Source organism: Alosa sapidissima, chromosome 10, assembly GCF_018492685.1.
Source record: "Alosa sapidissima isolate fAloSap1 chromosome 10, fAloSap1.pri, whole genome shotgun sequence".
NCBI lineage: Eukaryota > Metazoa > Chordata > Actinopteri > Clupeiformes > Clupeidae > Alosa > Alosa sapidissima.
Genome location: NC_055966.1, coordinates 11,236,765 through 11,262,643, shown reverse-complemented (window position 1 = coordinate 11,262,643; position 25,879 = coordinate 11,236,765). Strand labels below are relative to the sequence as shown.

The 25,879-nt window shown below is 46.9% G+C and overlaps 1 protein-coding gene across 3 annotated transcripts; it reads left to right on the top strand.

Moving 5' to 3' along the window:
- Window positions 1–4,302: 4,302 nt before the first annotated feature.
- On the top strand, window positions 4,303–23,019 carry prdm1a (PR domain containing 1a, with ZNF domain). Of its 3 annotated transcripts, none has more exons than XM_042108391.1 (7): window positions 4,303–4,402; window positions 11,703–11,963; window positions 14,790–14,909; window positions 16,264–16,516; window positions 19,354–20,381; window positions 20,512–20,640; window positions 20,782–23,019. In XM_042108391.1, exons 2-7 carry the CDS (start codon window positions 11,727–11,729, stop codon window positions 21,364–21,366), a joined length of 2,352 nt encoding a protein of 783 aa, XP_041964325.1. In that variant the 5' UTR covers window positions 4,303–4,402; window positions 11,703–11,726; the 3' UTR covers window positions 21,367–23,019. The 3 variants fall into 3 exon arrangements, with proteins under 3 accessions (XP_041964325.1, XP_041964324.1, XP_041964323.1); XM_042108390.1 differs by lacking the exon at window positions 4,303–4,402 and adding an exon at window positions 4,624–4,762; XM_042108389.1 differs by lacking the exon at window positions 4,303–4,402 and adding an exon at window positions 9,385–9,553.
- Window positions 23,020–25,879: the final 2,860 nt, after the last annotated feature.

Below are 25,879 nucleotides of genomic sequence, written 5' to 3'. Positions count from 1 at the left end.
TGTTCTCACTGCCAACAACCTGTGGAGGGTGGACCAAATCAACCATATCAGTGAGCTAGTTAGGGCTGCCCACACATCCACACACACACACACACACACACACACACAAATAACATTAATACTAAATACCAACGCTGAAACATGGCGTGAATCACAGGGATGTTTGGAGGAGGGGTTGAACTCTACTATTTATAATTTCGACAAAGAAGAAAAACAGTAATAGTGTTGGGCCAAAACATTTCTTTTTGAACATTGTTGCATTGTCTTGATTTTATGCATGTCATTACATAATTCTAAGTTCTCCATAATCCTAAACACACACACCAGTATAGACAGGGCACGTAGAGACTTGAATGGGGGCAGTCCAGTCCAGGCCTGATGCCTCTCTTTGCCAACTAGAGCAGAAATAAGAAACAAGCGAAACAAAGTGGGGCAGTTGGGACCACTGCAGGTCAGACAATGAGCTATTGTCCCTCAGACTCTCCGTTTAAAAAATAATAGGGGGTGGGGCAAAAAAAGAAAATGAGTATGATGGAGAAAGGGGAGAAAGACGAGCCGGAGATAAAGATGTGATCTACCTCTGTGCTCGACTCGCACTGCCTGGCCTCCAAGGACACTTGTTTACCACATGTAACAAAACTGTGAAGGAGTCTGAAAGCTGAGGCCACCTGTCCATCTTTCCCTTAATACAGATTAATAATCCAAAATGATCAGCTCGCCGTGGCAACGTTTTTATTGTGATTGCTTGCCCGTAAATAAGTCCCACTGGCTTCTATGTGTTTGTCCCCTGCTGTGAGGGAGATTCCTGATGAACGCCTCACGTCATTGTATCGGCAAGTGAATTAATTTTTGGCATTAATTAATAAATGAGAAATCAATGATGGAGTGAATGGGACAAGCAGTGGGTGGGTTATTTTCCCTGAAGAGAGTGTATGGCATCAGTGAATAACCCCCCTCCCCCTCCCCCTGACACACACACACACACACACACACTTGTTAACTGGCATATGAGTGGCGTTTGCCCCCCTTCCCTTTGTGTGTGCGCACACATGTGTCCATGTTCCTTTCTCTTTGTGCACGTGTGTCAATGAATTGGGGTGTGTGTGTGTGTGCACATGAATGCACATGGGCTCTGTGTGTGTGTGTATGTGTGTGTGTGTGTGTGTGTGTCTGTGTTTCTACCAGATTGAGCTGGCTGATTGACTGAGGGCTCATTAAGTACCAGTGGCAGGGTAAATGAAGCCCTTTGTCCCCCGCTGCTGATTAAGCCGGGCTGGGGTCGGACTCGTGGCAGCACCCCTCTCCTGTCATATCCATCCTGCAGCTCATCTATCACCCTCCGCAGTCAAGAAGCTATCGCTCCAGCCCAGCCCGCGCGCACTGGCCACCAAACACTTGCTTTTGGATGGAAAAAAGGGGGTGGGAGGGGGGTACGCAAAACCCCGCTAGCTCAGACACATTTGTGCCTTCGATTGGGGTCTAATTGTGTCCACTTGATCTGTGATGATTAAAAAAAATCAATACTAATTATGCATCAGCCTAGTGTTTATATGACGATCCAGCTGTCAGATAGTAAAATCAGAATTAAACATCCATATATTTATAGTTTTTAATCAGGTCAGATGATACGCCAGCTCATAAGTCTGTCTGATGACATTTATTAAGATTCTGTGGTAACTGATTAAAGATGGATTTTCATGCTTGAGCTCACTTCAACTGATATTAATCAACAACCATAGTGTTTATGACTACACACACACAATACGATAAAAAGGCCAATGTAAATCTGAACGGCATGTAATCATATAGACCACTATAAGTATTATGCAATCATTATCATAGCCATAATTCCTCCTCCTTTACTGTAAACAGTTTTCACTGATGGCTGTCCATTTTTGATTTTTTTTTTAACTCAGACTCACATGGTCTTGGAAGTGCAACATGACCTAAATGGTATTCACTAGTTCAGGTGTGAGCTGCTCGGCGATATTTGTTCCTACATCTGTTATCCAAACAAAGCCATGGACAAAGGCAGCCAACACTTTTGTAACACAAACCTGCTGACCTCCCAGCACTGAAAAGTGAAATTGCTTTATTGCCGGCTTTTTATCTGGACTGCGCTTAGTTTCAACAGTGGGCCTCCCACAGAGACCTCTTCTTGTCCTCACACACTTCTGCATTCCAGGCCTCCGCGCAAGGTCATAGTGTTCTATTAACCAAAACACAGAAGACGCCAGTGAGAAAGACAGAGGAGAGGAGAGGAAGAGAGAGAAGGAGAAAAGGAGAACAGGAGACAGTGTGGAAGAGAATGAGAAAGAGACGGAATATGGATGTGATAACAGCGGCTTAGTTTGAGACACATTGGTGAAAGTGCATTTTTAAAATCATATTCTCTCCCAAACTTTTTCTACTCACACGAACACTATACAGTACCTCTACAAATACATCTTTATAAATATGGGCACTACAATACACACACACTTCCTCAGTCACTAACATCACACACACACACACACACACACAAACACAGAGAGAGAGAGAGAGAGAGAGAGAGAGAGAGAGAGAGAGAGAGAGAGAGAAAGCAGCGCGTGGCAGACAGAGGGATGAATCCTCCTTGCCAGTGTAATGTGGAGTGACTTGGCAGCTTGCCCAACCAAATAGTTCTGGATGAGAAAACACACTCTCAGTCCTAGTGAGTTCTCCGACAGAGCAAAATCAAGGGCTTCCCTCTTCCTTGTGTGTGTGTGTGTGTGTGTGTGTGTGTGTGTGTGTGAGTCCTTAGTCCTTAGTCGTGTAACAGAAATAGACGTGGAGCGTTGTAGTGTAAGGGACTGCAGTACTCTGAGGAAACGACCAGGCCGGTCTCTGATCAGTCCCAGCTGTGAATGAAGGAGAGGATGATGGAAGAGAGGGAGAACGAATGAGCACAAGAGAGAGAGAGAGAAAGAGAGAGAGAGAGAGAGAGAGAGAGAGAGAGAGAGAGAAAGGAGGGGGGAGAGAGAGACCTTTCTTGTTCCTCTTGTACCCGCAGTTCCGGCTGGCGTGGACTGAAGAGGTTTGCCACCCATTCTGCACACTTTAGGTACCTTTGATGAGGGGAGCCTTTGTGTGTGTGCGCGCATGTTTGTGTGTGTGTGCGTGTGAGAGAGAGAGTGTGTGTTGTGGCAAGGGGGCTACCGGAACAGAATGTCTGTTTCATGTAAAGATCTGAGAGTGCGAGGGCAGGACGGAAGTGTGCCACTGGGAAGGATTGTCTCAACATGGACTCCATTATCAGCCCAAACATAATAACGGATCTCAGGAGTGGGCGTGCGCATGTGTGCTTCAGACGGGCGGACAGAGAGGGAGAACGAAAGACAGACAGACAGAGAGAGAGAGAGAGAGAAAGAGAGAAAGAGAGAGAGGAGAGAGAGAGAAATAGAGAGAAAAAGAGAGAGGAGAGAGAGAAAGAGAGAGGAGAGAGAGGGAAGTAGAGAGAGAAAGAGAGAGGAGACAGAGAGAAAACATTAAAACTGTCTATCTTTATGAAAAGTGAATCACAGACAAAATAATCTAGCCTACATCAACCAAATAAGGTGTATTAGCAGCAGGCTTGTGCAAAATTCCAGAATTTAATTGAAACTGGCTCTTAAAATCTAATTCAATTCTTTAATTTCACTTGCATTTCAATTGAGGTAGCAAACAGGAAGCAGAATTGCAATTCGAATTGTGCACAACCCTGATTAGCAGGCCCTGGATATGCAGGACAGGAGGTAGTGTACTTTCTTATTAACTGGTATGGTCAATTTGTAAATTGCATAAGAAACCACAAATGTAAAATATATTACTACACAAATACAAAAAAAAATACAAATAGGAAACTGTCTACAAATTGTGCGCTATTAAATGACTAAGACATGTCTAACATGAATTCAGTGGGCTGAAAATTATTTCGTTAGGTGGTCATGCTGGTCATGCCTCTGATTGAATGACGTATTTTGTCTGCAGGACATAATGTAAAATGATCTAAAACAGAAAATGACAAATCGTTTGCAGCCGTGTAATGTTAAAGGCTACTCATTATCAATGAAACGGTATTTTCTGAAAACTGGTTATAGGGCTTTACATTCTTCGCAATAATGTTCAGTCAAACTATATTGTTTTTTGTATTATTGAATGAAAAAATATATATAATTAAAGGATGTTCTTGTATAGGCCTGTTTCGCCTGATTTGTTACTGGCCTTTTGCTTGTTTTAAAAATGAGCTATCCATTTCTGAGAGGATGCCTCAATTTCCTGCGCTTGTGTGTACTCACTGAATGGATGGGCCCATTGCTGATAAGGTGGACACACAGGCGAAAGGCTGACTTTACCTACCCACCCACTATCTCTCACACTTGCTTGCAAGGTGTTTCGCGCAAAGGTAAAACTGCTGTCCATTTCTCTCAAAATATGTTAATTTGGATTACGAGTGAGAAGAAGTATTTAAGAAACGATTAGTTGAGCTGAGTTATCGAGGGCATCCGCTTGCTTGAGTTTGCTCAGTTAATTGCTTGTGTTAAGCCTAATTACGAATTTGGGTGGAGCGGACACCAGAGGTAGGGGGGCGTGCTTTGTGTATGAACGGTGAAGAGGTTACTTACCTTGCCAACTTCACGACAAACTCTGAAGTTACACCAAGAGACAGTCTTGTTGCAAGAGACAATTTTGTTGCTCGTGATCTCACGAACTGGGATAGCCTACGAAAGCAGTATTTTCGGGTGATTTATGGAAACACGCACAGGTAGGCTACGTCTTTACCTTTTCTTATTTCAGTTTTAGTTTAGTTTTAGGCTAGTTCTTTTTTAGTTGCAGTTTAAAATGACAGTCAAATGCACTTAAACATCGGAATAAAGGATAGCCTATTCGAATTTAATTCGTTGTTAGGCTACATCTTGAGGAATAGGCCTAATTTTATTTTCATTCCTTATATTAGCCTATGCTGGTTGAACAGTGAAAGGATGTGTTCTATCAATAGGCTACTTGCCTTAATTTCATTGAATTTGAATAACCAATGCCAATAGAACCAGAAAAGAAAACTTCACATTTTGTCGCATAACCTATATAACATAGGCCTACATATATGGCAGAATTTGTTTAAATCTCTCCTCTTTTATTTTTTGTAATCGTTCGCACGGGAGCCCAACATCATTCTATTGAACTCTGCTCTCTCTCTCTCTCTCTCTCTCTCTCTCTCTCTCTCTCTCTCAAACACTTGTCACTGAAAAGAAAAGTTATTATAAGCGACTTCAACACACTGCTGTTGATGTCATGGTCGCTACTGACCTGTGGACAAATACTGGTGGGGGCTTTAACACCGTTTTATCAGTTGAGCTCCCGCTGCGCGCGGTGCAGCCTGCGAGCACAGGGACTCGTACATGGGCTCGCGGACATGAGCTCCACGCGCAGTGCCCATTATATCTGTGCAGTGTAACATATACCGCAACTTGACATCTTCAATAACATTATTTCAGCCTACAGCTGTCGCAGGGAGGGGGCGGATGGCTTTCTCCCCGCTTTTGTGTCCTTATTCGTTGACATTATCAATCTCTCTAGGTATGACTTAGGTCACTGGATTTGACACACGTCTTTTAAAAAGCGTTATGAAAATCGTTTAGCCTACTGACGCAGTCTATACAAAAGGCTGATATCTCAAGATAGTTCTCGTGATGTCGACCAATAGTAGGCTACTGTAATTGGATGAGTTCACAGTTTCAGGCTTGTGATCTTGTGATGACCGTTGTGTATGGCTGAGTAACCACAGTTTGATTAGTGACACTTACTGGAACAGGCCGCTGCAGAAATGTGTTCACATAAAAACTTAACGTTGCACTTTTAAACACAGGCCAACAAAGATAAAGCCTACTTGACTCATGGTATATTTCGAGAGTGCTAGGGCATAGCCTATTAGCGCTAACTAATTAAGGAAAAAAACTATGGCTGTTGTTTCTTATTGTTTTTATATATTTTTACCACCACCACCACTACTACTGCTAATAATAATATAATGTATTATTATTATTGACCAAATAATTATTACATTATTGTTGTTGTTGTTGTAGTTGTATTGTTATTATACAAGCTGTTCCTGAACCTGTTGGAATTATATGTGCTTGGGTCTCTTTCTGGTGTCTACACCTCTTAACCTATTTGGCCCTTAATGAAAAGTACAATTTAATCTGGTGTGCCAAACTGAGCTTGATTAGCTCCTCCTTAGATTTAGGGGTGACTGTCTGGACATGGTATTGATCCCCTCCACACACACACACACCCCACTGCTACCCCACAGGCCGGTGGCTGTGACGATCAGTCTGTCTCCAGATGGCTGGGGTGGGATGGGGCTGGTGGAGAGGGGGCGGATTGGCTGGATTAGACGTGTCGGCCCGGCCCCCCCAAGCGGCTGTGTGTGTGGGGGGTACAGTGGCCTGCTGCAGCCACGCGTGTGCGTGGAAGCACACATACGGACGCGCGCGCGCGCGCGCGCGCGCACACACACACACGCACACACACACACACACACACACACACACACACACACACACACACACACACACACACACACACAGCACACACACACACACACACACAGGGGATCATGGCATTGGGTAATTTATATAATTCTCTTAATGGCTCCACCATTGTGGGATTAGCCTTTTTCAGAACAATAGCCAAACCAACCTCCTCCACCCTCCCTCACACACAAACACACTCGCCACACTCGTGTAGAGGGGGATTTAGTCAGGATGAATTTCAAATAAATATGCAAGCAATTGTTCAAAAGCATTTGAATGGTGCTTTTCCTCGAGGAGCCTGTTTTGCTTCCGACAAACAGTTAAATGGAAAGCAGACGGGCCAACGAGTTTGACAGACTGGAAATTAAGTTTGCTGTTAACGCCATCTTTTGTCTCAGCTTCCAGTTCACTTATCTCAGTCCACCCAGTCTTCTGTTTCTCTCTCTGTTTGTCTCTCTCCCTCTCTCTCTACCCCCCTCCTTTATCTCTCACCTTCTTGAGGTGATGCTGGTGACAGCGTAGCTCCCTGTGATGGAACCCTGTTTGCGGGGCGGAAGGGGATTGATAGTGGCCCTCTGAAAAAACAACAAAGCTGCTGGAGTCCCCCCGCTCCCCTTTTGTTATAGACCGCTCTCTGTCCCCCAGGCATGCAAGCCACATTAAACCCTCTGCATAAACAAAACAAGAGAGACAGAGAGAGAGAGGGAGAGAAAAGCCATTTGAATTTGACTTCAGAGCCAAGGAGACCCCTCCCTACCCCCCAGCCCCAGTCCAGGAGCCCACTCCTTCCTTTATGGCGTGGGCTGAGAGAGAGAGGGAGAGAGAGGAAGAGGAAGAGAGGAAAAGAGAGAGGGAGAAGGCCCTGGAGCCCTGGAGGGTCTAGCCTTGTTTAGGGGCTTTTTAAGGCTCAGTGGCAGTAAGCTGGTGGTGGCGGTGGCCTAGAGGGGAAGGCGTTGTTTGGGGCGGGGGGGGGGAGCCACTCTTCCAGATTGTTCCCAGCTACTTGGTCCTGGAGATCCTTGTTTTTTTGTTTGTTTCAATTTTCTCTCTCTCTCTCTCTCTCTCTCTCTCTCTCTATCTCTCTCTCTCTCTCTCGGCCTCCCTCCCTTGGTGGGGTGTTCCCCTCTTTCCTTGCTGCCCGTCTGTGGAGCTCCGGGTCTCTCAGCAGCGCCAGCGGCATCTGTAGGCCAGATTGGAGAAAGCTGTGGACCAGGTCGGGGACGTGGGAAGCAGCAGTCCTGGGGGGGCTCAGATCGCCTCATGGGCCGGCCCCTGCCAGGAAATAGTAGGCAGCGAGTGATGTGGTCAGCTCTTTGTCACCAACTAGAGGGGTGGGATGGCTGGATAAGGGTGAACGAGTGTGTGTATATGAGTGTGTGGGTGTGGATGAGGGGTGGAGGGGATTTTGGGGGTGGGGTGGGGTGGGGTGGGGTTGCTGTCTAGGTTTCTGGATTCAACCGTCATCTTGGAATTTCACCTCCTGTTCCCTTCCTCCTCCATATCGCTCTCTTCTTGTGATTAACTTGTGAAATACAAGTGTCCTTATCTTCATTATCTTCATTAGTGGTTATTTGATACCAACCAAAGTGGCGTGTCTATCATAAGAGAGAAGAGGAACATGAAACAAAGAGCTGGAGGGAGGGAGAGAGAGAGAGAGAGAGAGAGAGAAAGAAAGAAAGAAAGAGCGCGCAGGAGGGGAAGAATGACGGGCTGGGGGGGGGGGTTGGGGGGGTTTCCAACTGATTCTATAGGACGCGTCATGTGTTGGGATGAGAACTTTCATCCCAATTCATGGCATAAGAATGCGACGGCCCACTCCTCCTGTCTCCTCGCCCGAGTCCTCATGTAGCCCCGTGGACTACGCCATCTCTAGCCCACTTTGGGCTCCCCTTGGGGGGAATAAACCTTTTTCTTTTGACGTCTGGGGATAAAGAGAAACAGGGAGAGAGGGAAGGGGGGGGGGGGCATGTACAGATGTACAGTTCACTCAGATGTCCGTTTGTATCTGCTGTGTAGAGGTGGCCAAGATGGCAGGGCGCCCCCTGGAGGCAGAAAAGCGACAGGCCCAGGTGGGGACCAGAGAACAGGGTGTGGGGGGAGGGGAGGGGGGGGGATCAGCAGCAGATCTTTGGGAGAAACAGGAACGTCTGTCTGCGACTCAAGCGCTTAGTAAACAGCGACAGGTTATTGAGTCACTGTCACAGGATGTCCTTCTTCCCCAGGAAGAGAGTGTGAGAGAAAGAGACAGAGAGGAAGAGGGATCAACACAAGCCCCCTCCCTTAATTCTGTCTACCCCGTCTAAAACAAAGCTAGTCGCTATCGCCACTATCTCTAAGGATATGTGTTAATAAAGCTTTGACATAGTCACATAGTCAAAAGCTGAATCCTTTTGCTGGTATGGTAGCAGTGACTAATTTTTATCTTGTAAGTGTTACTGTTAGTGGAAATGCACAATGTGAGTGTGTGTAAGAAAGAGAAAAGTTTGTGTGTGTGTGTGTGTGTGTTTTGGGAGGCTTATCTGAATTCATTAAAAACTGCAGCACGGTGAAAGCTTTCTTATTTTCTCTCCCTTCCGTGCCCATAGAGAAAGCAGACAGGGAAAAGAGGATGCAGAGAGTGGTGTCTGTGTGTGTTTGAGTGTTTGTGTGTGTGTGTGTGTGTGTGTGTGTGTGTGTGTGTGTTTTCGCGCATGTAAGCACGAGAGTGTGACAGTGAATTGTTAGATCTGTTGCGCGAGGAGAGTGGGCGGAGTCAGGAGGTGGGAGTGGAGTGGGAGGGAAGGTGGGAGGGACCAGACTTCTACTACCATGAGGAGAGAGGGAGAGAAAGAGTCAGTCAAACTCAAGACGAGTACTGAACAACACACACACACACACACACACTGAAGCCAGAGTCTGGAGTAACACTGGGTTTGGAAGGGGAACTGCACCTGTCCCGTACCCAAGAGACAAGGACACACACAGGGAAACACTCAGGGGAGATAGCAGCCGGCTCTATGTGTGGCTGGGATCAAGGTTTAGCGGTGAGTAGGGCCTGTTCTGCATTCTTTTACTGCTTCTGTTTGGAGAAAAGAGATTTTTTTTATCTCTTGTCAGTGAGTGGTACCTGTCTGAATTAAGCGAGAAAGATTTCTGACGTTGTCTGTTTGGTGTTTCAGTCAGTGATTTGAGACGCAGTCTCTTTTTTTGTTTAAATTTTTGTTTTGCTGTAAGCTTGGAAAGTTACTCATTCAATTCAACTCATTCAATTAATCAATTCATTCAAAAATGGGTAACATACTTTGGAAATAAATTGTTTAGTCCATTTAATCTTTTTTTCGTTAGTGTTTTGAAGTGGTCAATGTTTTCTATTTCTAAATCTATTTCAAAGTTTTTTGTTGTCTTATAAATTCAGGTGAAATATTTACCATTTTTAAAAAATAGATTGTCTGTGAATAATGTAAATGAAAGCACCTTTAATTTCTGTGATTCATTTTATGCAAGATTTGTAACATGAGATTCAGAATACATAATTGTAGGAAATGTTTCTGTATCTCAGCAGGGAGTTTTTCTACATTTGACTTTTAACAAATTTGATTTCACTGTTATGTTTAAACTTAATTAGAGACTAATACTTACATTAATATTTACAGTTCTATTTTAATGGCATGTTCAAAGTTAATGTTGGAATTAACTTTGAAAAAAACAGAAACTGTATTCTTTCAAAAATTGTTTAAAAAAAAAAAAAACACACCGCTGGGTGAAGCATAAATCGGTTGCTCTCTTGCAGTTTTTCAGTTTCAGAATTAGTTTTGACTTTGCACAGGTGGCCAACAGATTCTTTTTTTTTTTTTTTTTAAAGGATGGCCCCATTAAGATATGTGATGTGTTGTATCTTTAGCTTTTATTATTTCAAAATGTTTCAAATTCCTGTATGGCGAAAAACAACTTTTCTCAGTTTAAGGAATTTGATAACTTCACAACAACACAAAATCCCTCATGACATAATTGCGTGCCTTTATTTTGAGGCGAAATACAACCGTGTTTGGGGGATTTAATAAACACAATAGGTGGCATTAAATTGTGGCTCTTTTCAGCCTGTCTGGTTCCAACATTGTGTAGATGACGTTGGTTGTTTCTGCTGGTGGTGTAATAGTCTCCTGTTGTGGCGTTTGTTTCGGAGTGGGTTTTGATGTCTTATTGTGAGCGACTGCGGCAGGACACAACCCTGAAGGCCGCAAGCTGGGCTCCACAAGGATGTGTGTGCGTGCGTGGGACACTCGGCCGCTGCTGCTGGTGGGAAGTGTTTGAAGTTTGTTTGTGCCTCTGTGGCCCCCAAATGGAAAATTTGTGAATTCGTCTCCCCCTTGTTCCTCCACACACACACACACACACACACACACACACACACACACACACACACACACTCTGAGATGGCTTGCCGGTTCCGCTGCTCTGCCACTCTGATTCCAATTTTAGCTCCATTCAGATGCAGACAGCACTTCCTTCCTCCATCTTCCCTTGTTTGTGACCATTTTCCACCCAGGGGATGCATGGGAGAGAGAGGGAAAGCAGAGGAAGAAAGAGTGGGGTGGACGAGGGGATAGAGAGAGGGAGAGAGAGAGAAAGAGGGGGCGTCTGGACAGGCCAAACATTAGAAAGAGGTTTTGGACAGTAATTGCCTCCCGGTTTGTCTGTTGTAAGCTGTGGTGAGTTTAGACTTTTTGTGGTGGTATCGGAATTACCGGACAGTCCAACTGGATGTAATATTTATGCTTGTAAATTGTGTCCATCTAAATATTTACGTGAGCTTGAAATCCCCTTCCTGAGAGTACAATTCTTTTTTCCCCCCTGAATTGAATTAGCAATCTAATTTACCAAGACAAAACTTTTAATAACTACGTTTCATGCTGAAATTTCAGTTAATGTGAATTATTATTTTTTTTCTGTTGTGTTTTGTAATTGTTTATGTAAATACAATAGTATAGTATCTAATGGCGATTTCAGGTTTAGAATTCAGCGTTTCTATGGGGCTGAAGCGTTTCCTGGTTCCCACTGAGACAAGTAGACGATTAGTCAGCTCGACACAATGAGACCCACTGACTCAGTGTAGATTTCATTCACTCACTCACACACTCTTTTTTCTTTCTCTTTCTTTCTTTCCTTCTTTCTTTCCATTGTTTTCTCTTTCAGGCTGCCTCTCAGCATAGCAAAGCCATGTTGACCACCGAGGGGGCGCCACATACAGCAGACCACGCCATCGAGGACAAGAAGATGGACGTACAGGACGCTGACATGACCGCATGGACGGAGGCCGACTTCAAGGAGAAGTGCACCTACATTGTGAAGGACCACACCTGGGAGGGCGGCCCCGAGGCTCACCCAGACCTGAGCCGCGCCGAAGCCTCGCTGCCCCGCAACCTGGCCTTTAAGCATCCAGCAAACTCAAAAGAGGTAAGACCAGACCACACATACACACACACACACACACACACACACACACACACACACACACACACCCACACACTCACCGAGACTTCTCTCCACGAGCTCCATCTCTCCCAGCACCCCCCACAGACTCAAAGACACCAACCCACAGGTGACTCAGTGCCTGGTCACCCAAATGCAGCCTGGGAAGGCTTATCGCTCGAGGGCTCGCTGGTGGAAACCCAGCTGGGGCAGGGAGGGGGAGGGATGGGGGTTGGCAGGAATCTTGCCATCGGTGCTTGATCTGTATATGCATATATGTTTGTGTGTGAGTGTGTGTGTGTTGACAAGACTCATTCCATTACTCATGGAGCCGTTTGGACTAGGAGCCTCCCTCACTCCTTTCACCTCATTAACTGGAGCGTTTATGTGTGATGTCAGCTTTCTAATACAGCGTGTTGTCTGAGCGGCAGACGGCTGAGGATTGATGCCCTGAGGGAGGGGAAATGTAGCGGCGGCAGCATTGCTCCTGTACTGTGTGTGTGTGTGTGTGTGTGTGTGTGTGTGTGTGTGTGTGTGTGGGGAAGCTAGAGGGAGGTTTTCGGGTGCTTCCCCGGCCCCCCCACTGTCAGCTCTGTGTGCCAAGAGGAGTCGTGATGCATGTTTATACAGGGGCTCCTTAAGTCTGCACAGGCTCATCGTCACACGCCTCTAATTCATCTTCTTTATCTTGGCATTGTCAGCGAGCCGTTTTAAGACCATCACGACGCAGCGGCAGCAGCGCTGTCTGTCTAAGCCTCTGTTTGTGTGTGTGTGTGTGTGTGTGTGTGTGTGTGTGTGTGTGTGTGTGTGTGTGTGTGTGAGAGAGAGAGAGTGTTTGTCTTGAGGTAGTACTACTTGCCAAATTCCAGTGTGCCCTGGTCAGGGGAGAAAGCTCAAGTGGGTAGGAGAAAGAGCAAGGGAGGACAGAGAGAAGAGAGAGAGAGAGAGAGTGAGTGAGAGAGAGAGAGAGAGAGAGAGAGAGAAGCCACAAATGCTGATCCAGGACATCCAGTCCAAACCGTAACCATCCACAGCAGAAAACCCCCCCAACCAGCCCTGAATCATCACTCTGGCCAACATCGCGCTCTCTCCATCGAGTTCAAGGGGGTTTTTCAGGATACCTCCTACTCACAAAAACAGAAAAAAGCCTACCTTTGGACACAGGCTCCAGACAGTCACTGTTCTAACCACCTGGATCATGGAAAGAGGAAAAACAAACAAACACACACACACACACACACACACACACACACACACACACACACAAACACACACACACACTCATTTGGCAAGGGATAGATTTTCTCATCATTACTCTCTGTTTATCCTTATCTGTTCCTTGGAGGGAGTTGGAAAGTGAGCCTCTTTATAGTTCTTTACAAGCTGATAAAAATATGAGTGAATAGTTAACTGCCAAACGAATGGTTCCTCTGTGGTTGACCTGAGAGGGCATTAGGGTCCATTGATGGTCGTGATGAGAGTATTGATGATATGTTTAGAAGGGGCATTGTAAAGCGTTAGTTAATCAATTACCCAAAACAGTGCGGCCTAATCTTCAAATGGAAGCATGTGTTTTGTCATAGATGTGGAAGCCTCTAAGGAGATGTGGAGGAGATGAGGGGGATTTCCTGAGCCCTTCTGTCTCGACGTGGGGCTGTTTGTACGGCTCCATGTGCACATAGGTGAGGGGGGGTGGAAAAGGGGACCTTTAGAAACATGGCAATAGGATTGGGAAGAGGGGGATAAGGGTGTCTGTGTTAGTTCATCAGAGGGTGAAGAGATTAGTTTAAAGTCTGGGTCGTAATCCACAACTACCAGACAGTAATTGCCTGTGTGTGGGTTTCTTTTTTTTTTTTTTGACTGTGCATATGTGCATGTGCACGTCCTTGTGGGCTGCTTTTGTTGAAACTAAGGGGTGTTTGAAGTTATTTACCTCAAAGAAACAAAGTGCTATAATCGTAGGTGTAGATTTCTCCTTTGAGGTCTCCCCCTCCACTGTTGTTGTAATATGTGACAGAGAATGCTTTGTGGCCGAGAGTGTTTTTTAGGTTTGGTGAGTCTGTGTGTGTGTGTGTGTACTTGGGGGTGGCATTAGTGAGAAGAAAGTCAGTGCGTACTCTGCATCAAAAGCGCCCTCCCCTCCAGCTGAGCGGTGTTTTCTTGTGGGTGTCACCCGTAGGTGTGCCTCCTCTTGTGGGTGTCACCCGTAGGTGTGCCTCTTCCTGACTAACGTCTGCTGCACTCACCTGAACGCTCTTGCTCACCATCACCACCTCCTAAGAACAAAGCTGGAGACCTCTCTCACAGCTAGTGGAACTCTCATGCACCCTAGCACAGACATACACCAGGCTCGTGCAAAATTCCAGAATTTAATTGAAACTGGCTCTTAAATTCCAATTAAATTCTTGAATTTCACTTGCATTTCAATTGAGGTAGCAAACAGGAAGCAGAATTGCAATTCGAATTGTGCACAACCCTGACACACACACACACACACACGTCCACACGCACATGTGCCCAGTCTTGTTTGTTTGGCGTGGGTTTGATGATTGCCCTGATGGCTGCTTCCTGAGTCCCTCTCCAGCGAGGATGGTGGCCTTCTGGTGACAGGAAGTGATAAAGTAAATCATCTCCAACCGCAGAGAGCGCCGAGAGTGAACACTAAGCCTGAGAAGAGAAACTCTGCTCTCCCACCCTCCTCTCCTCGAGGTCTCGTCACTTGACCTTCCTGATTGATTAATCTCTTTATGTTTTTTTCTCCTTCTCTCTCTCTCTCGCTCTTTTTCTGTCTTTCTCTCTTTTCTTCTCAAGGTCACTGGTGTTGTAAGCAGAGAATACATCCCCAAGGGAACTCGCTTTGGCCCCCTAGTGGGCGAGGTCTACACTGCAGAGAATGTCCCCAAAGACGCGAACAGGAAGTACTTCTGGAGGGTGAGTTGTTTTGTTTCAGGAGCTTCACTTTCAGTAAAGAGGGAGAGAGGAGGGAGGAAAAACAACATGACAGCTCACTTCCTGTTCCACTGCCTTAGTTTCCTGCGTGACATCATGGGGTCGGGGGTTCTAGAGAAGCTGTGAGCGCAGCACTCTGTGTGCGCGCGAGTCAAAAAACGCTGAGTAAAGGTCTACTGTTTTGGGAACTGTACCACAGCGTTGGTGGAGACAGACGCTGAGAGAGTGTATGTGTGTGTTTTTTTCATTTAGCGTGTGATCATGTTTTGACTGTACTGTGCTCTTGAGGGAGGAAGCAAAATGACTGCATTTTACGCAATGGGATTACCTTTAGGCTGAGAGAGTGTGATGATGAGGAGGAGGAGAGGAGGAAGAAGCTTCAGTAGATAACCCTAAGGAAAATGAATAAAAAATATATAATCAATACATTTAATTATTCAGATGCTTCAAATATATTAGTTAATTAAGGTGTGAACCGTATAAATTCTCCTTTCCATTCCGTCATATTCTCCTCTATGACATGAACACATTTCAAATACTGTTGAAACTGTGTGGGAATCTCAAAAAGATTCATTGACGTCGACTGGAGTTCACAGTTGACTTTACCCATGTTCAATCAGCATAGAGTAAGGCCGTGACATACAGTACTGTATGGTTGACATACGTCTCCAACAGCAGCACATCATCAGGCCCCACGGTGACATCAGAAGGAGGCTTGTCTCTTTCGCTCTCTGTACACAATGATGTCACCGTGGTCTTCCAAGAAACACGGAGCGCAGCGCTAGCGCACCTCCACAGCAAGTGAAAGGAGCCTACGCGCGCGCAAAACCTCACCTCCACACCTCGCAGGACACCGATATGACCTGGTTCCGTGCCTCTGAGAAAGAACGACAGACAAGAGAGATAGAAAGATAAATAGAGAGAGATGAGGAGAGAGAGAAATGGGGGTGGGGGTGTAGATTCACTACCAGAGTAGCGAGTGTTGTCGGGGGCGTACTGCTGACTCAATCGAGTCAGCCAGTGACTTTATAAAAGAGACTGCGAGCGTCTGCGAGCGCGTCACATTTGCCTGGCTGTCAGTTAGGCTGCCTCTGCAACGCACCTGATGAGACGCCAGGTGCGTTGTGGTTGTGGTGAAGCTGGCTTACGTGGGAAACCGGTGCCCCTCTCTAAATGAAGTACCTGCTGCATTGGCTTACAGATGACAGGGGGTTGTCTGGAGATGTGGGGACTGAAGCCTCTTTAAACAAAAAGCAAAACTCCTGTGTTCTTAGAACCAGACTCTCTCTCTCCTTGACATGACGTTCTTCTGACATTCTCCACCACTTCTCTGCAGATTTATTCGGACGGCAAGTTCCACCACTTTGTGGACGGTCTGAACGAGGACAAGAGCAACTGGATGCGCTACGTCAACCCGGCTCACTCGGAGCAGGAGCAGAACCTGGCGGCCTGCCAGAACGGCATGAGCATCTACTTCTACACGGTCCAGGCCATTCCCGCGGGCCAGGAGCTACTGGTGTGGTACTGCCCCGAGTTCGCCCGACGCCTCCACTACCCTGCCTCTGGGGAGATCATGATGCAGAAACTAAGTGAGTAAACTAACCTCCCCCCACACACACACACATCTACTGCCACACATATATGCACGCACACATATTCACACACACACACACACACACACACACACACACACACATACAAGATCCCTTCCCATCTGTTGCTTTGAAAGACGGCCTTTTGTTCAGTCTTCTCATTTGAAGCTCTTGAAGTGTTCGTTGTTGTTTCAACAGTGTGCGTTGTGTGTGGCTCTCTATGCTGGTCTGAGTTGAAGACAGAGACATGGTCAAAAAGCGTGCACACACACACACACACAGTGAGGGGATGTGAGCCTGTTATTATCTAAGAGAAACAGAAACATTGTCGTTTGTCCTTTCATCTCTGGGGCGATCAGACATTCCTACTGTCTCCCTGTTCACTAGTTTCTCTCTCTCTGTCTCTCTCATGTTTTTACTCAGCCCTGGTAATGACGAAGTTTCATGACATGGGCCTTTCTCAGGGAGGGCTGGAGGTAATGCTAGAGTCAACCTCACTTAAAGGCACTCTCTCAACATAAAAGCTCGCCTAACACGCTCGATCTGTTGTTGCTCAAGCAGCAATAAAAGTCACTAAGCTTGGCCTTTGTTGGTAGAGGGAGAGGGAAAGAGAGAGAGAGAGAGAGAGAGAGAGAGAGAGAGAGAGAGAGAGAAGGGGAGGTAGTGAAAGAGAGGGAGGGTGTGTGTATGTGTGTGTTGGGGGGGGTTACAGAGAACGACATTCTGCCTGAAGGTGTGGCGGGAACAGGCCAGCCAGACTGACTCCGGTCCCCTGGGCCCTGGGCCATGCGCATCCCCTGGGGCGCCAACCAAACCAACCTACCCTGCCTCCACTGCCCTTTATACCCCCCCCCCCCCCACACACACACCCCATGTCTCTGATGACTCTGAGCAGGCCTGTAATTAAGCCGATGACCTGCAGCTGACATCATCACTTCTCTATACCTTCTACCTGAGCAGGGGAGTGGGAGACAGACAGAGAGAGGGACCATAGAGAGAGAGAGAGGGAGAGCGAGAGAGAGAGAGAGAGAGAAAGTGTGTCCTCCACCTCACTCCTGGGTCGGGTCCACACACTTGCAGTCATAGCTGGAGCAGCCGTGGGGCCATTGCAGTGGTGACTCAGTGCAGTGGAATGGCCTGAGATGACTGGAAGGACCGCCGACGTTCACTTACTCTAAACTCTTACATTTATAGGACCGCCGACGTTCACTTACTCTGAACTTTTACATTCAGAGGAAACAACGAGAGAGAAAATATCACATCGTCACAATATCGGTTAATTAGGCTACCACTGAAAAAATACTCAGCATTTCGCTGGAATTTACAGTACCCCTGGAGGATGTCAACAGTCACCTACCTGCTTAGTAAGACTGAGACCACTCTCTCCTTTTCGTAGATTTCTCTCCTTTTTTTCCTTCCACCCTCAGTCTCTTTCTCTCTTTCTTTCTATTTTTTTGCTCTCACTCTCTCTTTCCACACACACACACACACTCTGACAAACACCCCCTGCTCGGCGAGGAGAGAGAGAGAGAGAGAGAGAGAGAGAAGGCGTAGGGCCAGAGGCGCGGACAGCCCTTTGGCACGACTTCCTAATTTATTTGGCACTTAAAAGAGAGAGAGAGGGAGGGGAAGTGGGGAGGGGGAAGAAGGGGTAGCATGGAGAAGAAGGAGAAGAAGAAAAACGTCTCCTCCATTGACTACTTGAACTTCCTGGCGGCCAGGGTTGCGCTGACAGATTGATATCTGTGCGATCGCCGGGGCTGTTTGTTTAGTGGGAGCCCTCTGGGGAGGAGGACTGGGGGTGGGGGGGTGGGCCAGGGGCAGATGAGGGGTGGTGGTGGTGGTGGGGGGGGGGGTTGCCGATAACCTCAGTGTTTAGATTGTGTTGTGGTCCCAGAAGGGTGGAAGTGTTTTTTTTCTTCTCTCTCTCTTTTCTATTTTTGACAGTGAATACACTGTGCACGTATGAGCAACACTACACTATTATAACTGACGCTCAAGTCAGCTGAGAGGTGCTGTAGACAGGCAGCCCTTAAATCTGTGAGTGTGAGTGTGTGTGTGTTATTGATGGTACTTTGTGAAGGGGCGGGTTGGAGAAGTTTACACAAAAGCCTTTGTGCTGGAAGTGCCACACAGCCCTCTTTGTCACTAGGTGTCTTCAGGTCTTTAGGTGTGTGCTTTGTGTGTCTGCTTTGTGTGTGTGTGTGTGTGTGTGTGTGTGTGTGTCTGTGTTCCTGTGTGTGTGTGTTTAGTGAGGCGGGGACAGGGAATATAACTTTGGGCTTTGTTTGGATATCTGTTGGTAGGAAACTTTCAATCACCCCCCCCCCCCCCCCTTCTCTCTCTCAATTAGATTGTATCAGTGCCCTCAGCAAAATGCTCTCTCTCTCTCTCTCTCCTTTTCTCTCTCTCTCTCTCTCTCTCTCTCTCTCTCTCTCTCTCTCCACCACCCTGCCCAGGGGCTGTTGTCATGCCTCACTTCCTGTCTAAGGTCTTTTGCCCAAGACAATTTGTCAAACTGTCGCTCTAATTGGACAACCAAGTTACTTAGTGCTCCCTCGGACTCCTGGGCCAGAAGGAGATGTATGTGGCCGAGCAACAATGGGAGCTCATTGTGGTCCTCCAAGGGGCACTTCTTGGTCCTGTGGGCCGGGAGAGAAGCAATTAGACCCCGGCCTCGCTACAATTTTCTCAGAGCCTGTGATTCATTTTGTTATACAATTGGGCTGGACTGGAGACACACACACACACACACACACACACACACACTCACACACAGGTTTGTGTGGTTGGACGTTTGAAGCTCAATGTGTGCTGGTCTGGTGTGTTTACAGAACAGAGCCTGATGGAGGCGAAGCAGCAGGTGACAGAAGAGGTGGTGAAGCCCGTGAAGAGAGAGCACAGCGTGTTGGAGATCCTCAAGGACACCAAGCGAGAGCCCAGCCGCCCGCTGGCCACACGCCCCCCCCACTGCCCCGACAGCCCGGAGCGGCCGATCTACCCGCGCGCCGTCTACCCCATCCGGCCGCAGCCCCACCCACACTCGCACCTGCAGCACCTGAGCAAGGAGCTGCTGAAGGCCAACACTCCGTTTGGCTACCCCGCCCGCTCGCCCGGACAGTCCTCGGCTACGGCCAGCCCGGACGCTCGCAGCAGCCCCGAGCGCAGCCCACACCACCGGCGTAGCGCGTCCCCGCCGAGATCCGGCCCCCCGCACGAGCCGCGCGACGGCTTCCCGGCCGCCCTCCACCCGGGCCTCTACGGCCGCTCCCTGGGCCCCTTCCCCGGCTACTCGCCGCCCGGCGCCCTGCCGTCGCCTTTCTACCAGAGCCCGCAGTACCCGCGTTACCTCCTGCCCCCGTACGGCCCGGCGCCGGCGGGCAACGTCTTCTCCCGCATGTACCCGCTTTACAGTGGCCTGATGCCCACACACATGCCCCTCCCGCCGGGCATGCTCCCGTCCGAGGCCGACGCCGTCCGACGCCGCTTCCTGCTCCCCCCCACCGCCGCTGACGTGGCCCATCGGGACTTCCTGGTGCCGGCCCCGACCAGTGCCTTCTCGCCCGCCACGTCCCTGAAAGACAAGCCCGCCGGGCACCACCCCCACGCGCCGTCCAGCGGCTCGCCAACTGCCGGTTCGGCGGCCTCGGGCGACCGTCTGCCCACCAAGCCTACCTCTGCCCTGCTGGGTCCCGCTGACCCACGGGCCGACCCGGAGGAGGCCATCAACCTGAGCAAGATGAAGCGCGGCAGCTCCACGGGCTACAAGACGCTGCCCTACCCGCTCAAAAAGCAGAACGGCAAGATCAAGTACGAGTGCAACGTTTGCAGCAAGACCTTCGGCCAGCTGTCCAACCTCAAGGTGAGTCCCGTCCCCCCACGTCACTCCTCACCTCTCAGCCCCCCCCCCCCAACCCCCACCTTCTCCACAAGTCTCTATAGATCATCTGTGCAGAAACACCTGGATCTCACCACCCTTCTCTCTCTTTCAGGTACATCTCCGTGTCCACAGTGGAGAGCGGCCCTTTAAGTGTCAGACCTGCAGCAAGGGGTTCACCCAGCTTGCCCACCTGCAGAAGCACTTCCTCGTCCACACAGGCGAGAAGCCCCACGAGTGCCAGGTAAGGACAGGTGTTCCCTACTCCTATTAATCCGGCCTGCTCTCATCACTCAGCACAAGCTACATGATGTTTCAATCGGTGGATTGTTCATCCCTCTTAAAGCGAACCCACTAACATTCTCTCTGGTTCTCTCTCTCACAGGTGTGTCACAAGCGCTTTAGCAGTACTAGTAACCTGAAGACGCACCTGCGCCTGCACTCCGGCGAGAAGCCCTACCAGTGCAAGATGTGCCCACAGAAGTTCACGCAGTTCGTGCACCTGAAGCTGCACAAGCGGCTGCACACGCGCGAGCGTCCGCACAAGTGCCCGCGCTGCCAACGCAGCTACATCCACCTGTGCAGCCTGCGCCTGCACGCCAAGGGCTACTGCCTGGCGCCCGGCGGCCCGCCGCCCGCCCCTGGCTGCACGCTGGACGAGCTGGCGCGCATCAACGAGGAGATCGAGCGCTTCGACATCACCGACCACGCCGACAAGCTGGAGGAGATGGAGGGCGGTGTGTTGGACCCCGAGGTGGAGAAGCAGATCCTGGGCATGCTGTGGCGCGAGCTGGACCTTAAGGTGTCATCCTTCCACACGGACACGCTGCACCTGCCTCCACCGCCGCCAGGCTTCAGTCCATACCAGCCCAGCAGCGAGGTGTCCGTCATCAAGCTACGCCATGGCAGCCCCCAGCCTCTGCTCTCCGTCAAGGTCAAACAGGAGACCGTGGAAGCCATGGAGTCCTAAACCAACCTGTACTTACCACCACCACCACTACTACTACTTACAAGAAAGAAGTAACCACTGAATCACACTCCTAGAGGCACACACACACAAGCACACCACCCAACCCAAGCCTGTTTTACTGACTAACAACCAGGCGCTTTGGGAGAAGGTGGCAACAATTAATGAGTTGTAAATTATTTTCCTTCTTGTTTTTTTTGGTTGACGGCAACCGAGGCTCTGGTTCTGTCTTCAGGGACTTCAGTACTCAGGGCTCAAAGACACTGTCCACTCCAGAGTGTCCTACACTTAAGACAAAGACAATCATCTTTCCTTAATTTCATATGACTATTTTAATATCATTGTTGTTGACATTGTTGTTGTTGTTGATGTGGATATTGTTGTTATTAATATTATTGTCTTGTTATTTTTGGTTCAATGTAGTAAGTAACCTCCTTAATTTATTATGCAATGTGTTGTCCTTTGAAAGCAATACTTGGAAAATAATGTTTACAATGACTGGGTAAATTCATTGTAATTGGCTATTTTCTTATTTTTCTATGATCATACTTCTTTTGTAGATATTTTTCTTTTGTTCTGCCTGTCTTAGCCCTGTCATATCGGCCTGTGGCAGAGATAAGGAGCATCCTATGCTGAAGGTGTGCCCTTTGATAACAGGGATAGGACAGCTCTTCAGTTGAAGTTTTTTTTTCTGTCTGGCCAAAGGTAGACATTTGAAATGTTGTATTCCCAACTTGTTTCAAAATCAAAAGGAAAAAACGTCAGTAATGCATGCTCTTAGAGGATTTTTTGTTGTTATTGAGCTCTACTTACTCTACATGAGGCATTTTGTACATATTATTTTTTAAAACAACAGTTACCTCAGTGTGTATGTATGTATGAATGTATGCATGTGTTTGTGTGTGTGTGTGTGTGTGTGTGTGTGTATGTGTATGTGTGTGTGTGTGTGTGTGTGTGTGTGTGTGTCCAGAAGGAAGTAGAAGCAGGAAGCACATATGATATTTATTGCTTTGCTACTTGAAGATGAAAACCAAAATGTTCCGGAGTGCAGCTCTCCAATGCGGCCCAAAGAGCAGGCGTTGGTTCACATGTAGCATGTCAGTGGTGGCAACACGACCAGACGTCTCTGAATCAGCCCTAGCGTTCTTTGCAAAAACCACAACCAAAAAAAAGGAGGCAAAAACAAAACAGTAAAAACATCCAAATGGGGCTAATTACCAAAGTGCAGTCTCATGCTTTCTTTCTTTGACACCAAAAAACTAAATGATTGAAAAGCAATAATGATTTGTTTGTATGGTTCTGAATTTAACCCCCCCCCCCCCTCCACCCTTTGCCCTGCTGGACGGCACAGACCGAAGCACCTCAGCCTTTGAATGCACTGGTTTTCCCTCCTCTGTCTTGTGCCCATGCTTTTTACCACATATAACATTAGTCAGCAGTCAGTCACCAAAGGAAGCATTGTGTGCCCTAAAGCAGTAGCATCTCATTTGTTTTTCTTTTTCTTTCTCCCCAACCTGTCTTCATCCTGAAGTATGACCAAAGTTTTTCCTCATCTTCAGCTTTAAACTATAGAAGAAACAACTGTCTCTATGTTTACATAGCTATTTAAGTGCAACATGTCCATGTAAATTATATAAATGTTCACTGTTCTAATCACTTCACTGTCTTGTGTGCTTTCCTTCAAGTCTCTCAATTTTGGTGTGGGAGTATATCAATATAATATACATATAATATGTATCAATATAATATAATCAATAACATTTTTTAAATATTTTTTTAAAAAAAAGAAAGAAAAGAAAACAACAGACTCATGATGTTTATGAGAATGGTGAGAACCACAGCATCTCACTGTGATGGGTGGCTATAAGTATTATTCAATAAATACACATTTAGGTCTATAGCACAAATTAAATATATGTTTCTTGCTATTATATTTAACTTTAACAGCAGCTGCCTGTTTAAGAATTCCTGCTCTATAATCCATAGTAAGATGGAAAGATGGATTTGTAAGCAGCACAAGGTTCAAACGGTCGATCACACTCTCCTCGACCTCTCGGGCATCAGCACCTAGAACACTCATTCAGAGAGGTGAGAGGTGTTGTAATTAGCTGGCCTACACTGGAATAATTCTTAAGAACTTTCGGAGGACGACCATATTTGGGCTTCCTCCATGAGCACTAACCCATATCATATTTATCCATGAGTCAAAAAACACCGAAAGTACCCCACAGAATCTAAATTGTTACTATTAATCTTACAGAAAGTACTGTACAAAATCAGATTTGTTACTGTTAATCTCACAGAAAGTACTGCAAAATCAAATTTGTCGCTGTTAATCTCACAGAAAATGATGGTTTGACATTTATTAACCCATAACACATTGATGTTTAAAAATGTTTCTGGTAGGATGATATTTCTATTACATATTATATATATATATATATATATATATAGAATATTTCTAATATTTCTATTCAAATATTCCCACCAGAAAAACAAATATGGCCACAAAGGGTAGGAGAGAAACTTCAAAATCTATTGTAGCTTACATAAAAGAAAACTGATGTTTATTCAAAACACATGCTAAACTGCATACAACTCAAGCATGAAGATGCTGAATATGATGAATGGTAGTGAATTTAGTTTTTGCAGAGTTGCAGTTCTTAATTTAATAGGCTGCATCTCTAATGACGTGCACTCATTCAGTCAGTGAGGTTGCAGTGTCGGACATATAGCCACAGCTCTGGTGCACACGGCACCACGTCTGAACACACATGAAAGTGCCTGCTCTGCGTGCCGTGTGCTGCGTCTCGTCCCGCGCCATGACTTGCACTAGAGTGATTTACATATGCACCTCTAAATCAGGGTCAGACTGAGAGCGGGCTGCTTTGCCCAATTTGACTCACAACCCTTTCACAACAGCGTCGTTATTTTGCATCACGGCGATGACTGCATTTTCCAGACGCCCATAAGAACCACATGACAAAACACATCTATTTTGACGCCGCAAGTTCCATTTGCCAACACTGTTGAAATATATATGTTAATAAAACAATCTTTATACTGTAGTCTGTGATGATAAAATGATGATATTGTTTTGGTTATTTGTGCATTTATCTTTCTGCAGTTTATCTACATTTGTAAAATTTGGATTTTAGCCAGGCACTGCAGTCTGTACACCAGACAAATTCAGCCAGTAAGTCCAAATTCTGATTAATTGTTACCCACATGCTCAGAACCACTTAACCAAGATCCAGAGGAATTCTGGGCCCATCACATCACTCCCCCCTACACCTTCCCAGAACACACAGGAATTCTGGCCCCTTGACAGAGTTGCCAAAAAAGGAAATTCTTTCCGTCTTGCGTAGCTCATGATACTGCTTACTGTGTGTTAGTGTGTTGTGCGCTTATGACACTGCTTACTGTGTGTTAGTGTGTTGTGCATGTGTGCGTGTTATGGCTCTGTTACTATTTACCACATTTGGTCTCCACAGGCTGACAGGACTGAGGACATCATGACAGTGTTCAGTAATCCCTTTGTTTTCCTGTCTCCTATTTCATCATCAGTGGGTGTGTGTTGGGCAAGGCACACATCTGAATTCCTAGCTGATACAGAGGTATTATTGGCAAGTCAGTCACACACACAGATGCACACAAACACCCTAAGAACTCTGAGTGATCTTCCATCCTGCCAGACTGGAAATGTACTCTTGTTCTCTTCCTCTTCCTTAAAGAGAACCAGATGAGAGCAAGAGAAAGAGAGAAAGAGAGAAAGAAAGAGAGAAGAGAGAGAGAGAGAGAGAGAGAGAGAGAGAGAGAGCTCAGACCAGTCATATGAAGTGCGGTGTGCGGAGGAAAAGGGAAATTCAGAGCGCTACCTCCTACTCCAGGGCCTGTGCCTGCCTGGCTGCCTTCCGGCTGAAACACCCGGCCGAGACCCCACTTTACTGATGTGAAGAAGATAAAGGCAGGGGTGACTCAAGATGTGGTTTGGGAACCAGATCCATCTGTCCCTGCAAATGTGCCTTTCGTGTCTCAGATGTCCCAATCATGCTTGTAGCAGAAAACAAACAGCAGCAAAAGAGAATGTACCAGTCAAATGGGATGCCTGTAAACAACATTAAAAAGGGATCAACTATATGAAAAATGCCATTTATGTAACATGTAAATGATAGCACTAATAAAAACATATATGATATATCTATGAATCTTTTTGGATAAATTGAGGGTCTGCTAAGTTGATAAATGGAAATGTAGCTCTTGACAAAAAGCACTACGCATACTTCAGGCAAGTTGTGCTGGCCTTGTGTAGGAGTTAGCATACTTTCACACAGACTGCAGACACACGCACGCACGCACGCACGCACGCACGCACAACCACACACAAAGACAATATTCCCAGAAAAATGAATCAGTCAGGGGACACCATGGAGGGACACTCATATTTGCCATCCTCTTATTCGTAGGAATTTATCGGCCATCTGCAGATTCTGAATGATTATCACCAGCCCATGCT